Source organism: Erythrolamprus reginae, unplaced genomic scaffold (genome assembly GCF_031021105.1).
Source record: "Erythrolamprus reginae isolate rEryReg1 unplaced genomic scaffold, rEryReg1.hap1 H_23, whole genome shotgun sequence".
Classification (NCBI taxonomy): domain Eukaryota; kingdom Metazoa; phylum Chordata; class Lepidosauria; order Squamata; family Dipsadidae; genus Erythrolamprus; species Erythrolamprus reginae.
Window position 1 is genome coordinate 119204 of NW_027248477.1, and position 16103 is coordinate 135306.

Consider the following 16103-nt stretch of genomic DNA (forward strand, 5'->3'; position numbering starts at 1 on the left):
AGACAGAAAGCAAAAAAGAGAGAGAAAGAAAGAGAGATAGCAAGAGAGGGAGAGAGAGAAAGAGGAAGAGGGGGGAGAGAGAAAAGAGAAAGCAAAAGAGAGAGAGAGAGAGAAAGAAAGAGATAGCAAGAGAGACAGAAAGAGAGAGAAAGAAAGAAAGAGAGATAGCAAGAGAGACAGAGAAAGAGAGAGATAGCAAGAGAGAAAGAAAGAGATAGCAAGAGAGAGAGAAAGAGAGATAGAAAGAGACAGAGAGAGAAAGAAAGAGATAGCAAGAGAGACAGAGAAAGAGAGAGAGAGAAAGAAAGAGATAGCAAGAGAGGCAGGGAGAGAGAGAGAAAGAAAGAGAGAGAGAGCAAGAGAGGGGGGAAGGAGGGAGAAAGACATAGAGGGAAGGAAGGAGGGAGAGAGAAAGAGAGCAAAAAAGAGGAAGGAAGAGAGAAAGAAAGACTGATGGAGAGAGAAAGAAGGGAAGGAAGGAAGAGAGAGAAAGAGGGAGGGAGAAATAGTGCGAAAGGGAGGAAGAGAAAGTTTTGTCCAAACTTTTTTTTACCCCTCCCCCCCCCCCCGGCTCAATGTTCCCCAGGATTTTGAAAATATGAATAATGTGCCGCGGCTCAAAAAAGGTTGGGAAACACTGATCTAGTCTGCCCTTATACTATTTCTGGGTATTTTATCTTAGGATGGATATATATAGTTGTAAGCTTCGTGCTGCTGCAAATATAGTTGTACATATATTTACAGCAGCACGAAGCTTACAACTTCAGCCTTATGATGGTGAATGTGATTTCACCGAAACATTGCATAGACATGCAAAATATTACACGGGGCAAAACCCAACTCAGAACAATTAGGCAATCCTTCCCTACCAAACCTTCCCCAATGTCACTCACAAACATATTAAAAAGAATAGGACCCAGAACAGACCCTTGTGGCACACCACTTGTAACCTTTCTCTGCTCAGAATACTCGCCATTAACAATAACTCTCTGATGTCTATGCTTCAGCCAGCTGCAAATCCATTGAACTATCCAGGGATTAAGTCCAATCTTCACTAATTTATCTATCAGCTCTTTATGTGGAACCGTATCAAAGGCTTTGCTGAAGTCCAGATAGGCAATATCCACGGCACCACCTTCATCCAACACCTTTGTGACATAGTCAAAGAAATCAATGAGATTAGTCTGACATGATTTGCCTTCAGTAAAGCCATGCTGATTTGGGTCCAATAAGTTATTGTTTTTTAGGTGCTGATTTATCCTCTTTAAAATTAGTTTTAAAAAGCCAGAGCTCATAGTAGAACACATTTCTAAAAACTCTGGAGATTTAACAGGCCAAAGTTGATGTAGAGTGGCTAATGCATTTTTCAACTTGATTTTTGCATCATCTAATGCACATACTATTCTGTGGAGAAACACCAGTAAAACAAAACAAAAGTACTGATGGAAGAGAATATTTGTAACTCAGGGTTGAAATGTGATGTCCTTGGTGCTCTCTGAGCTTGGTTGTTTTCTTTCAGATGTTTCATTACCAAACATAGTAACATCATCAGTGAACTTGATGGGAAAAGGCAAGATGGTCTTAATCTCAGTATCCCTGCTTGAGAGATACTGTCTGCTCAGCTAATGGATATTTCTGATGAGAAGAAACAAAAGACGTTTGATGGTCATCGAGTCAGAAGCAGGAAGACAGGCTGTCCGTCTCAAATCGCCAATTCGGATACACGCACCCCCGGCCTCTTCCGCCTGGCGAATTTGTTGTTTGATCCTAATTCCTTCGGGTGGAAATAGCTCCAACTTGAGAAACGGAGTTTCTTTTAAAAACTCGCTACGCCTTCTGGGCCAATGAACAGGCGGAGCATCGGCGTCTCCGCCCCCTCCAACACCGGCGATTTTGGACAGAAAAGGGCCGAAGATGGAGGGGGCGGAGACGCCGATGCTTCGCCTGTTCATTTTTTTCTTTTGAGACTCTCCCAGCTTGTGCCGCAAGGGGGCAGCGCCTGACCGCACAGCGCCAAATCTGCAAACTTCCTAAGAGTTTTTTCTTAGGAAGGGAAAGATGTAAAAGTCTTTGAAAAAGAGTTGCGAGCCGAGCACGAGGTATCCATAGTGTCGTCGTCCCCCCACCACATGTTTAGCTAGAAAATGCCGATCTACAAAGATTGGCACCAAAACCATCCATATGACAGAAAGGTAGACAATAAGTCATAGAGATTTTCTATACTGTGAGAGAAACCTGAAGGAACATTGAAACCTGAAGAAGGAAAGGTAACGCACCTGCAATTTCTCATCATTATTAAACAATTAAAAACCAATGTAGAAAGTCAGCGCCCACCCTCCAAGGCTGAGAGGCCCCAAAATGGAAGAGAGACTAAATTTGAGCTTAAACGAAATGGGAGTTTCTCTGACTCAGATCAACCAATCCTACATGGAGTTGGAGCTGAAAAGGGGGAGCATTATTATTTCAAAATTATCCAAAAATAATTGGAAATGTGTATATATATTATTAAATTATAGAACGATAGGTTGGATATTGAAAGATAATATGATTAGTTGGTGCAAAAAATTAGGCAAAGAGATAAATTTAGATACATGGGAAAAGATATGGATGTATAATTGGAAAATAACAAAATCAATTTCCTTTAAAGAAAACCAAATTAAGATGTTCTACAGATGGCACCTTCCACCATATAGAATTTCTAAAATGTTTCCGTCTGTATCGCCTATTTGTTGGAAATGTAAAAAAGAAATTGGTACATATTATCATGCGTGGTGGACATGTTCTGAGATAAAAATATTTTGGAATAAAGTAGAAAATTGGATAAATGAAATAACAAAGGAGAAGATCAAAAAATCTCCCGAACTCTTTTTATTGGGTATTTCAAATACAAAGTATAAAACAGAAACTTATTATTTAATAATACATATATTGGTTGTGGCTCGAATAGTATTTGCACAGAAATGGAAAGAAAAAGCAATACCAAAAGATATTGAAGTATTAAAAAAAATTATAGAATGTGCACAATTAGATATGATGACTAAACGTTTAAATAATCAAACTGAAACAGAATATTATAAAATATGGAATAAAGTATATGATTGGTGGAATTCTAAAAATGGTATTAATAATTAATTATAATATAGAATGAAATAGTAAATAGTATTACTAATAACCTTTTTCCTTTTCCTTTTGTATAAGCATAGAATATTTTAAAATATAAAGAAATTTAATTAATAAGTTTAATATTAAAAATATAGAGTTAAATTTAACAAGAATGAAACTTACATGTGTGGCATTTCTGCTTTGATCTGATTACAGTTAGGAGTTTTTATATTTTTGTATTAGTTAGACTTCTATGACAAGCGGAGCAATGGTAGCTCCTTAAATGTTTTGTGTTGTATGTCTTTGTCCTTTTGAAAATTCAATAAAAAATATTTTTTTAAAAAAAGAAAAGGGGGAGCATTTTCTTGGCTTGTGTGAGCAGCAAGGGTTCCTCTTAGGAGAAGAGCTTTGTTTTCCCTGTAGCCTTCTCTGCATTTCTTGCAAATGGGAGAAGAAGAATGTGCACATGTCTCCAAGCTCTTTCCTGGTATTACAACTCTGTAGGAGGTTCAGAAAGAAGCAGGAAAGGCATGGAAGACCTAAGTGAAACAGCAAGTGGCTGTCTTCACTTATTTTATTTATTTTATTTTGTTTAAAGCTTTATGGAGACAAGGCAGCTGCACAGGAAATGTGAGTCATCCAAGAAGAGCTAGAAGGAAGAAGGGAGGGTCATGCTTGAAAACTAAAGTTCTTTTTAAAAGGGGAACGGAGGCCAATGCTTTATCTCTCTATGAATTTAGGATCAATGTAGCTTTCAACCTCCCTTACTTCACCACAGAACGGTAAGCCTCACATTGAAAACCTTAAACATGGGAAGGTTGGATTTTGAGGTACATACAGTATTTGCATGATAGACTTGTGTTGGAGGAACCAGTGCTTTGTCCAAACATGCAGACTTTAGAGCTATGGGTAATTTCTGCGGGGGGGGGGGGGGGATGTGTCCTGGAAAGGAAGAGACCCTTCAGTTGAGCTTAAACTGGGGCTGGAGAAGGCGGGTCCTTGATCTCCACCATCGGCCTATAAACACAGGAAGTTCTGCTTGGCTCAAGGCCTGGCTCCTCATACAGGAATTGTACTTGATGCTGGAATGAAAGAACTTTAGAGGCCCTTTCTGTTTCTGGCTTGTGACCTTCTAAGGCATTGTTTCTGGGAAGGGTTTTAATTCATTGATTCGGCCAGTTCCTGTGATTTCATATAGACAAACTCTCCTGGCTTTTCAGTGGGCAGACAGGCTGTCTAGAGTCCTGGTGCAGTCTTTGCTGTTAATGTCTCATACATGCTTCAGCAGAAGTGAGGACCTGATTGTACGTCCTTGCCTGGCAAAAGCTCTTCTGGCCCCAGGTGCAGCGGTGGGCTACGAGCTGGAATGCTAAATTGTACTCACCGTGGTGGCGCATAAATGCTTGCGGGGCCAGAGCAATTTAGCAAAATCAGTAGCAAAATCGCACACGGAGCCGCAGGTGTGCCCGTGTTTCGGTGAGATTTTTTTGCTTCCATGCATGCCGAAACACAGGCGCACCTACAGCTCCATGTACGATTTTGCTACCTCCACAGGTGCAGAAGCAAAATCGTGCTGGCCCCGCAAGCACTATGAGCCGGGGCGGCGAGTGCAATTTAGCGTTCCACCTGGTAGCCCACCGCTGCCCAGTGCCAATGTGGAAGTCTTACATCCTGGGAGGGGGGGGCAAGGCATTATGAGCCAGATGCAGAGAGCAGGACCTCCACCATTGCACAATCTGTGAGGCTTCTGTTTGATATTGAACAACTGTATAGAAGGCAAAAGGGAGGGAGTCTAAAAGCCCCAAGTCCATTAAACGGCAGATGGCATTTGTTTGTCAAAATACAGTCCTACGTGAAAAATTTGTTTGTCAAAATACAGTCCTACGTGAAAAATTTGTTTGTCAAAATACAGTCCTACGTGAAAAATTTGTTTGTCAAAATACAGTCCTACATGAGAAATTTAAGGATTTTATGAGGAAGCCCGAATCATTTCTAACCAGGCAATGCTCGTTAATAACAATCAAAAGCAATACCCCCACCAGTGGTGGGATTAGATTTTTTTTACTATTGGTTCTGTGGCCGTGGCTTGGTGGGTGTGGCTTAGTGAGCATGGCAGGGGAAGGATACTGCAAAATCCCCATTTTCTCCTAATCAGCTGGCATCGAGAGGCAGAGAATAGATGGGGCGGGGCCAGTCAGAAGTGATATTTACTGGTTCACTACTCAAAATTTTTGCTGCCAATTCTCCAGACCTGGTCAGAGCCTGCTGAATACCACCTCTGTCCCCCCTTCCAATATCACAATGTAGGCTCATAATTAAAGATTGCTGTACATTTATGTGCTGCTATAACTCATAGCCATCATATGATATCTATTCAATCGGAGTCTGCTAACTCAAGTCCATTTAAACTGAGGCCTTACTTTGTCACTAACAGAGGTAAGAGAACTTTGAGAGTCCCTTCCATATCTTTTTCTCATCCATTGATGAGCCAGAGGTATCGCTACTATTCCTTGAGGTCATTGAGGATCAAAGTCAGGACTTTACTTTGTGTGTCTCTTCTTTGAAAGGAAAATAATTGTTTTTAATATTCTATTTGACATATTTGTTGACTTTAAACTCCATTTGGAGTATTTCCTGAAAAGCAAAGAATGTATCCTATCCATCCTGAGTCTTCTCAAGGATAAATTTCCCCAGTTTTGTAGCATTTTTCAAAAGATTTTGTTTCAAGTGCACTAAGTTCCTTACTGCCCTTCTGTAATGATATTCTAGTGTCTCTGAATACCAGACAAGATTGATAGGCCTGTGGGGCCATCCTGGAAATAAGAAAGGACTAACCGGCAATGTTTCTGCTTGCCAAAATGGGCTGAGGGTGGGCTGCGATGGGTTGTTTTTGGACTGTTCTCAGCCTCCACGCCCTCCTATAGCAGTCTGGCAGCCAAAAATGGGCCATGAGGTGCTGCGTGTGGGCTGTTTTTGGCCCCAACAGCTTCCTACAACAGTCTGGCAGCTGAAAACAGTCTGCCGAGGGGGGGGGAGTGGGACGATGATACATTTTATATGTTTCTTTCTCAATCATATGCACTCTATCTTCCTTCCGGTTGGTTGCTTTACACATGATTCCTGGTTTTATTTTATCTAATTCAGAAAACTTGTTTTCCATTGTCTTGGGGATGATTTTCTATTCCTTTATATAATCCATCCATTTAGGAAGTGAATTGGAAACTTCAGATCGTGCAGAATGCAGCTGCGAGAGCAATCATGGGCTTCCCTAAATATGCCCATGTCACGCCAACACTCCGCAGTCTGCATTGGTTGCCGATCAGTTTCTCGTCACAATTCAAAGTGTTGGTTATGACCTATAAAGCCCTTCATGGCACTGGGCCAGGTTATCTCCGGGACCGCCTTCTGCCGCACGAATCCCAGCGACCAATTAGGTCCCACAGAGTGGGCCTTCTCCGGGTCCCGTCAACTAAACAATGTCGTTTGGCGGGACCCAGGGGAAGAGCCTTCTCTGTGGCGGCCCCGGCCCTCTGGAATCAACTCCCCCTAGAGATTAGAATAGCCCCCACCCTTCTTGCCTTTTGCAAGCTTCTTAAAACCCATCTCTGTCGTCAGGCATGGGGGAATTAAGATATTCTTTCCCCCTAGGCTTCCACTATTTATGTATGGTACGTTTGTATGTATGATTGGTTTTAAAATAAGGGTTTTTTAGCTTATTTAGTATTGGATTGTCGCATGTTGTTTTTACCACTGTTGTTAGCCGCCCCGAGTCTACAGAGAGGGGCAGCATACAAATCCAATAAAATGAAAATGAAATGAAATGAATTCTTTTTTTACATTATTCTTGATGTCCTTGTGCTTCTCAAATTAGTCTGCATATTTTTTTTAGAGGCAGGGAAAAATCAGTTCTCTCAATTTTGTTTGTCTCTGAACTTGAGACACATCCTCTCCCTAATTTATGTTGCTTTGTTCTCATTGATGCTCCCAAGCAGTACCCAAGAAGCTCTCTTCCATATGAATAATGAATAATGGACCAATTGAAAGGGCCTTATTGAGTGAGGAAGCCATTGGTGGATTCATCAAAGGCTCACTTAATTTCAAGATAGGGAAGATGTCAAGGAATAGTTTGGTTTAAGACTCTGTAATGAATGCTCATGATAAATCAGAAAGGTAAAAAAAGGATGAACGATAATACTAGCTTAAGAGTGTAAAGCACAATTTATAGATATGACAGCAGTTACTCTGATTTTAAAATATCTGCTGCTGGCCTTTACAGATAATATAGGTTTATAGTCTTTGGGCATTCTCAGTTGCTTTCTTATCTTTTATGGCAATTTTTTATTTGTAATTTAGAATAAACATTTTGTTATCTGAGTGGATAATATTATTTCCTGACTTTTTCTTCAATTGTTTATTAGTTTTCTTTATAGTAAGGCTCCTTGAATCTTAGTTATGATTTTTGGAATCTGCTTCAATATAAATATTGACTTATAAGGTAGCTGCTAATCTACATCGAAAAGTTTAATTTTCATCCACTGTTAAAATATATTTGCCATATACTATATATTATTTGTATTATTATTGGCATTGAGAAATTTGGACTTATCAGGGAAGCAGTGGCAAAGTCAGCATTTCTCTTTGGACAAGGAGAGGACTTGAGATTGCCTCTAAGCATTCTAGACCAGGGGTGGGGTGAAATGATCCCAGTTTGGACTGGATCTTGCATACTGGTAGCAGCGGCGGACCCTGGTTTGGAGAACTGGTAACAATGGTTAGCTGATCACACCTCTGAACTGGTCCCCCAGTTGCTGCTTGCTCACCCTGGCCTGGCCCTATCCCAGCAGGCCTGATGTGCCAGTACTGCGGTGTACATGTGCAGCAGGCTGGGGACATCTGTTTGCTGCAGCAAGGTAAGTCAAAAAACTGAGGACTATTCTATTAACTCCCTTCCCCCCCCCTCCTTCCCCTTTTAACCTTAATTTCTGTTATCTATGTATATTACTGCTGAAAGGCTATGCTCCCGGTGGACTGTGGATAAATTGAAGAACACTGCCCCCTTGTGGACTGTTTTTAAAAAAGACACCCAGAAAGAGAGAAAATTTTAAGATCAAGGCTTTTTAAAATTAGACTAAGACCTAAGACCTGTGAAGACCAGAAGAACATCATGCCTGGACTGACTGATTACTGATGATTGAAGAATATTTTTAAGATCTGTTCATACCATCAACGAAATTAATTTTATATTAATTTATATTAACTTATAATTTAGTGTATATTGTATATAGTGATATTTTAACGGCTTTTAGTGTTTTTAAATTGTTATTAATTGCCATTTTATACTATCATTAATTTAATTGATTTTTAACGTAATTAGGGTTCTAGGTAATGGATGATTGGGATAAATTTGCTTGTGGTTACGAATGGAACGACTGGTTTGATTGGGTGGGTGGGGGTGGGGGGGTGTGCGGTATGGATGAATTTATTGATAGTAGTGTGAATGATAGGTCTGGCCCACTTGACGCCCGGGAGACAGGAGAGGGGGGGGTCGCCGATCTCTGGGGGGCCAGAGGGTCGGAATATCCCTGTGTTGCTGGGGAGAGGCAGATATGGCGGGGGCCACAGAGTTAGCCGTTCCAGGGGAACGAGGGATCGTTGCTTAATAACGGTCCCTTGTTCTGGCTCTGTGAGCCCAATCTTGGGTACTGGTGGTGAGTGTAACTCTGGCCCTGGACTCAGGTTGCTGCTGCTGAATGCCAGGTCGGTAGTAAATAAAGCTCTCCTCATCCGGGATTTGATCCTGGATGAGGAGGCCGACCTGGCATGTATTACTGAAACCTGGCTGGGCCCGGAGGGAGGTGTTCCTCTCTCTGAAATTTGCCCAGCCGGGTTTCAGATATGGCATCAACCTCGACCCCAGGGAAGGGGGGGAGGAGTGGCTATTGTAGCCAGGGAGAGCCTTTGCCTGCGTAGACTCATTGCTCCAGAAATTGCGGGTTGCGAGTCTCTCTTGATGAAGTTGGACTTAGGGGTTCAGGTGGGCTTATTTCTCACATACCTGCCTCCCAGCTGCGTGTCAAAAGCCCTGCCTGTGCTACTCGAGGAGGTAGCCGGGTTGGCGGTGGAGTTCCCCGGACTCATCGTCCTGGGGGACTTCAACTTGCCATCACTCGGCGAAACCTCTGGGTTGGCACAGGAGTTCATGGCCACCATGACAGCCGTGGACCTGACTCAAGTAATACAGGGTCCGACTCACGAGGGAGGGCACGCACCTGACATGGTATTCCTTTCTGAGCAATTGAGTAATGGTCTGAGACTAAGGGGCTTAGAAGTATTGCCTTTGTCATGGTCAGACCATTTTCTACTACGGCTTGACTTCCTGGCTCCAATCCTCCCCCGCAGGGAGGCAGAACCAATGAAGATGTTCCGCCCCAGATGCCTGATGGACCCAGAGGGCTTTCAGACGGCGCTTGGGGTTATTCCAGAGGCACTCGTCCACAGTTCGGCGGAGTCTCTCGCGGAGGCCTGGAACACGGCTGCAGCGGGGGCTCTTGACCGGATTGCGCCTTTGCGACCTCTCCGAGGCGTCAGACCCCGTAGAGCCCCATGGTTCAACGAGGAGCTCCGGGAGTTGAAACGCCAAAAGAGACGTCTAGAGAAGCGATGGAGGAAGAGTAGGTCTGAATCCGATCGAACACTTGTAAGAGCTTTTATTAAGACTTACAAAGTGGCGCTCAAGGCGGCAAGATGCGCGTATCATGCCGCCTTGATTGCATCAGCGGAATCCCGCCCGGCCGCTCTGTTTAGGGTGACCCGCTCCCTTCTTAATCAGGGGGGAGTTGGGGAGCTCTTGCAGAGTAGTGCCGAGGATTTTAATACGTTTTTCGCTGATAAAGTCGCTCGGATTCGGCCGACCTCGACTCCAATTGTACAACAGAGTCGACTGACAACGAGTCAGTCGAGGTGACTGGGGCACGTACTTGTCCACCTGTCTGGGAAGAGTTTGATCTGGTGACACCTGATGAAGTGGACAAGGCCATTGGAGCTGTGAGTTCCGCCACCTGTTTACTGGATCCGTGTCCCTCCTGGTTGGTTTCGGCCAGCAGGGAGGTGACACGGAGCTGGGCCCAGGAGATTACCAACGCTTCCTTGAGGAGGGGAGTTTTCCCATCACTCTATAAAGAAGCGCTTGTGCGCCCCCTCCTCAAGAAGCCCTCCCTGGACCCAGCTGTCCTTAATAACTATCGTCCAGTCTCCAACCTTCCCTTCATGGGGAAGGTTGTTGAGAAGGTGGTGGCACTCCAGCTCCAACGGTCCTTGGAAGAAGCCGATTATCTAGGTCCCCGGCAGTCGGGTTTCAGGCCCGGTTACAGCACGGAAACCGCTTTGGTCGCGTTGATGGATGATCTCTGGCGGGCCCGGGACAGGGGTTTATCCTCTGTCCTGGTGCTCCTTGACCTCTCAGCGGCTTTCGATACCATCGACCATGGTATCCTTCTGCACCGGTTGGAGGGGCTGGGGGTGGGAGGCACTGTTCTGCAGTGGTTCTCCTCCTACCTCTCTGGCCGGTCGCAGTCGGTGTTAGTGGGGGGCCAGAGGTCGACTCCTAGGTCTCTCCCTTGTGGGGTGCCTCAGGGGTCGGTCCTCTCCCCCCTGCTATTTAACATCTACATGAAACCGCTGGGCGAGATCATCCAAGGACATGGGGTGAGGTATCATCAATATGCGGATGATACCCAGCTTTACATCTCCACCCCATGCCCAGTCAACGAAGCGGTGGAAGTGATGTGCCGGTGCCTGGAGGCTGTCGGGGCCTGGATGGGTGTCAACAGACTCAAGCTCAACCCGGATAAGACGGAGTGGCTGTGGGTTTTGCCTCCCAAGGACAACTCCATCTGTCCATCCATTACCCTGGGGGGGGGGGAATTATTGACCCCCTCAGAGAGGGTCCGCAACTTGGGCGTCCTCCTCGATCCACAGCTCACATTAGAACAATATCTCTCAGCTGTGGCGAGGGGGGCGTTTGCCCAGGTTCGCCTGGTGCACCAGTTGCGGCCCTATCTGGACCGGGACTCATTGCTCACAGTCACTCATGCCCTCATCACCTCGAGGTTCGACTACTGTAATGCTCTCTACATGGGGCTACCTTTGAAAAGTGTTCGGAAACTTCAGATCGTGCAGAATGCAGCTGCAAGAGCAATCATGGGCTTACCTAGGTATGCCCATATTTCATCATCACTCCGCAGTCTGCATTGGTTGCCGATCAGTTTCCGGTCACAATTCAAAGTGTTGGTCATGACCTTTAAAGCCCTTCATGGCATTGGACCAGAATATCTCCGAGACCGCCTCCTGCCGCACGAATCCCAGCGACCGATTAGGTCCCACAGAGTGGGCCTTCTCCGGGTCCCGTCAACTAAACAATGTCGGTTGGCGGGCCCCAGGGGAAGAGCCTTCTCTGTGGCGGCACCGGCCCTCTGGAACCAACTCCCCCCGGAGATTAGGACTGCCCCTACTCTTCCTGCCTTCCGTAAACTCCTTAAAACCCACCTTTGCCGTCAGGCATGGGGGAACTGAAACATCTCCCCCTGGGCATGTTTAATTTATGCATGGTATGTCTCTGTGTGTGTCTGTTAGCATATGGGGTCTTTTAAATATTTAAATATTTTTAAAATTTGTCTGTTTACTTATGATTTGTTTTTACATGTTGTGAGCCGCCCCGAGTCTTCGGAGAGGGGCGGCATACAAATCTAAGTAATAAATAAATAAATAAAATAAATAAATAAGACTGACACTGGCGGGGGGAGAAAGACCCATCTGCCTGCCTTCCCCTCTGCCTTCATCTCTGCAGTAGAAGGTAAAGCCTCTGCTGGTGGTGGTGGTGAGGGAGGAAGACCTGCCCACCTGTCTTCCTCCCTCCCTCTGCCAGCATAGAAGGTAAGGCTGATACCGGTGGTGGGAGGGGAGGAAAATCCACTCTGCTCTTCCCTGGCATGGTGAAGTTCTGGGAAGGTGGAGAGCTTGCTTGCTTGGGCTCTCCGAAGCAAGTTTTGCTGCCGCCGCTAGACAGAAGGAAAGGAAGGGAAGGAAGGGGAAAGAAAGGGAAAGGAAAGAAAGAGAGAAGGAAGGAAGGAAGAAAGGAGAAAGAAAGAAAGAAAAAGAGAGAAAAGGAAAGAAAGGAAAAGAAGGGGTAAAATAGAATACCTATGACCACAATTGAGCCCAAAATTTTGGTTGCTAAGCAAGAGTGTTGTTAAATAGGTTTCACCACAATTTGCAAGTTGCCCTGCCCACCTGGTCATCTGACCACCAAGTCCCACCCACCTGGAGCCATGTCCTCCTGACCTCCAAGCCACCCCCCCAAAATAAGACACACCCACAGAACAGATAGGGAAAACTTTTAGATTTCACCACTGACCAAGGGTCTCCCATCTTTTGAACCTTAGGGATTACCAAATTCATAATTTTAAATCCCGTGGGCCACTGGGGTGGGGGAAAGAATCTCAGCCATCTTTCAGGGCCACCTTGTTTCCTTCTGCGAGTCCTTTGGATGGGAGGCCTGAGAGAAAGTGCCTGGTCCAGGCACACAGCCTGGAAACCTCTTTTATGTTCCTTCTCCCACGAAGCTTGGTCAATCTAAGTGAAGGAAAACAAAGACGGGCTTTGACGGTGGCTTGTTGATGTTGGTGGGAAAGTCAGCCCCATATTCCACAGCTGTAACTACAGTCCCTCCCCTCCCCTCCTTCCTTCCCCTTTCTTCCCTTTCTTTTCCTTTCTTCCCCTTCCCCACTCCTCCACCTTTCCTTTCCTTTCCTTCTTTCTTTTCCTTTCCTTTCCTTCCATCCCCTCCCTCCTTTCTTTTCTTTTCCTTCCCTCCTTTTCCTCATTTCCTTTCCTCTCCTCTCCTCTAACTTTCTAACTTACAACTTGGCTTAGCAAGTTAACTTATTCAAAGTTATGATGGACACCATCCCCACAAATGTATTCACAACATCACAATTTTGATGTTCTGATGCTTCCTTTATATGGCTACATGACCGCATTTATGGGTGGGATGGGATTTACTGGTTTGCCAAACCAGACATAAAATTAGTTACAGGTTCACCCAAATTAGTGCAAACCGGTAGCAGCCCACCCCTGAGTCCATCACTCCAGCTCCTCCTCCATAGATATCATCTGTCACTTCAAGAAGCCTAACCCTAAATGGGATTGCATAATGAGAGAACACTTTCTACATTTCTATGACTTGCCTCTTGAAAATCTAGAAGAAACAATTTTCAGGGTTTTACGCCTTCTGAATAGTGTGGCTCCAAACAGGACAGGAATATGTAAATTCAAGGAAAATGTTTCAGTTCATTATGTGCAAGCCAAGAGGAAAGCTCTGGGTTCATATCATTGGAAAAGACAGAGGGAAACCTGAATGATAAGCTTCTTAGTTATATCTTTCTATCTCAAATCAGGATGAATGCTGTCTATGTTTTAGGCTATAACATTCCTAGAATGTATGAAATAGATAACATATGGAAACCAGTATGAATGAAATCATAAATAAGCTGTTGTGCCTTTGTGAAGGAACAAGCTTGTTTAACTTTAATAGCGTTCCCGTCAGACCTCATTTTTCATATTAGTTTAATTCTCTAATTTTAATTTTAGATCACATATAATCCATCATAGTTGACATGGATAACATTGTGAAAGAAGATCTTTACAGTGCATTGCAGGAACTAAATAAGAAGCAATTTAGAGGGTTTAAATGGAGGCTCAATTTTATTGATTATAATGGAAAGCCAAACATTCCTAGATCTTCACTGGACAAAGCTGATGAACAAGATGTTGTAGAGCTCCTGATTCAATATTATGCAGAAGATGCTCTAGAGGTATGCATTGAAGTCCTTAAAAAACGCAACATAAATGATATTGCGAAAAAACTTGAAGAAACTCAACAGAAAGGTAAGAAAACCCAATTTATTACAGAAACATGATCTCCACTTAAGATCACATGGCAATAAAGACCCATTGTGATTTGTTTTCCATTGACTCTTCTTCAACCAATTTGTTGTTGACTAGGATTGACCATCGCTCCTTGGGATTTCATAGTTTGGCTTTCTTTGAAGTTTGGGACTGGAAACAATGAAAGCATCTGCACTATCACTCAACTTAGCATTTTCCTATCACTGTTAAAGTAAACTAATAAGCCATATTCAAGTGAAAGAATTTAGCCAATTGATCTAAATTTAAGGCAGATCCTTAACAGTGGAATTTAATTCATCCTTTTTTTTCTAGCATGCTTCCTGACATGATACAGTATTAAGGTATATTACAGGTGGGGATGCTATTGCTGCTACTGGGGAAGAGCAGAGCATGAAGTGCTGGGTAGAGCCAGAAAATAAAGAAAGGTTGCAACTGGAAAGAAATTGAGAACTGACTTTTGGGAAGGACTATTAAATTTTTTTGCAAAATCAAAACCAGAAGCATGCACAGATGACTGATTCAGCTGGATTCATAAACTTCTTTATAAACATAATAATATATTTATAATACCAGAAGTTGAATTCTTCTTCCATCAGTTACAGGCAACAGAAAACAGTTAGTTTCATTTCAGCAGAGTTCAGAGTGGACTAGCCAAACCCAGCCTTAAGCTTAAGCTTTTAGTTTCAAGCCTCTGCACAGACTCAGAAGTGTTTAGCTCTCATTGGTTGACTTAGTTGCTATGCCTTTTCATTGGGTGACCTTATTAACACTGGCTCTCCCAGTCATGAATATTTTAACAAGGACAGCCTCCAAATATCCAAAATTCCTTTGCACATTTCTACACCAGGAATCCTAAATTGGACAGCCAAGAAGTGTCCCAGAACCAGTCTTAATCCCAATAAGAAACCCCATTTTTGCCTTGTAGGGCAGTTTCAGTTTGCCTGACATTCCAAAGGGTGGCATTAGACTGGTCTATGTAGAAATAACAGCATTCATGTTAGAGGGCACAATCCCCTCCTCCTTAAAGTGCTGCTGAAGATATAGGGAGCTGCAATTCCCTCAAATTTCTTAGGATAGAGAAGACTGAAAAGATTGAATCACTGACAAGGCATCATCAAAACCCAATTTACATTTATCTGAAATATGGTGAAAAGTTTGGTCAGCTTTAAAACTCTAATGCCTGAAAAAAACATAGATACAACTGAAAAAAACCCCCCACTAACAACAAAATAATTATTATCCAGTTTGGGAGCTCGATGATGTGATAAAAATGGTATGCAAATTTCCTCGAATTTAAGATTAAATGGTAGAGAATTGTAATGCAGGATACATATCACAAAGTCCTCACCTTTGGGAGTACAAGGATTTCTACCTCCACCATCCACATATGGAAAAGAAACTAGAGTAGAAATATAGAAGGGTGAATACTGCAGAAGAAATTAGGGAATCCTGTTGGCATAGCCATTGAGTACTTAGGACCTCATCATGCTTTCCTAGGAGATCAGTGAAAGCTCAAGTGTCAGCTCTACCTGTACGTTAATAGGAGGCAGCAGAGGCAAACAAAATTTTCTCCTTCCTGACAATGGAAGCTTTGCTATATAAAAAGTACAAAATTCATGACATTTCCTTATTGGTAACTTTATTTCAAACCCTATAATAGGGGTGGGGACTCCTGGGAGAGGGAGGTTAGGGTTAGACCCATCTTTTGCCCTCCCCAGGGTCCAGAGACTCCCTCAGCCTACGGGAGGATGAAAATGGCCTTTCTGGGCTCCAGAGGCCCTCTGGAGACTGGAAACGGACCCATATCTGGCCTTCTGGAACTTCCAGGATGCCTGGTTTTTGCCCTTCTGGGCTCTGGAGGCATTTGTCGAGCCTCCGGGAGGGTGAAAATTGCCTCCCTGAGCTCTAGAGGCACTCTGAAGGCCAGAATCAGGCCCGTATTCAGCCTTCCAGAACTTCAAAACAGGCCGCATGGGGATTCCTGTTGAGATGTCCTGTTGTGATGCATGCAGGGATGAGGGCATGCAGGGATGAGA

The 16103-nt window shown here is 43.9% G+C and overlaps 1 protein-coding gene across 1 annotated transcript in view; it reads left to right on the plus strand.

The window, feature by feature from the left end:
- The first annotated feature begins 3810 nt into the window (after positions 1-3810).
- LOC139155499 (NACHT, LRR and PYD domains-containing protein 12-like) overlaps positions 3811-16103 on the plus strand; it is a 69287-nt gene continuing 56994 nt past the window's right edge. The window contains exons 1-2 of the mRNA XM_070730648.1: positions 3811-3884; positions 13750-14046. Coding sequence (XP_070586749.1) covers positions 13776-14046 — 271 coding nt within the window. The 5' untranslated portion in view covers positions 3811-3884; positions 13750-13775. The remainder of the gene's footprint in view (positions 3885-13749; positions 14047-16103) is intronic.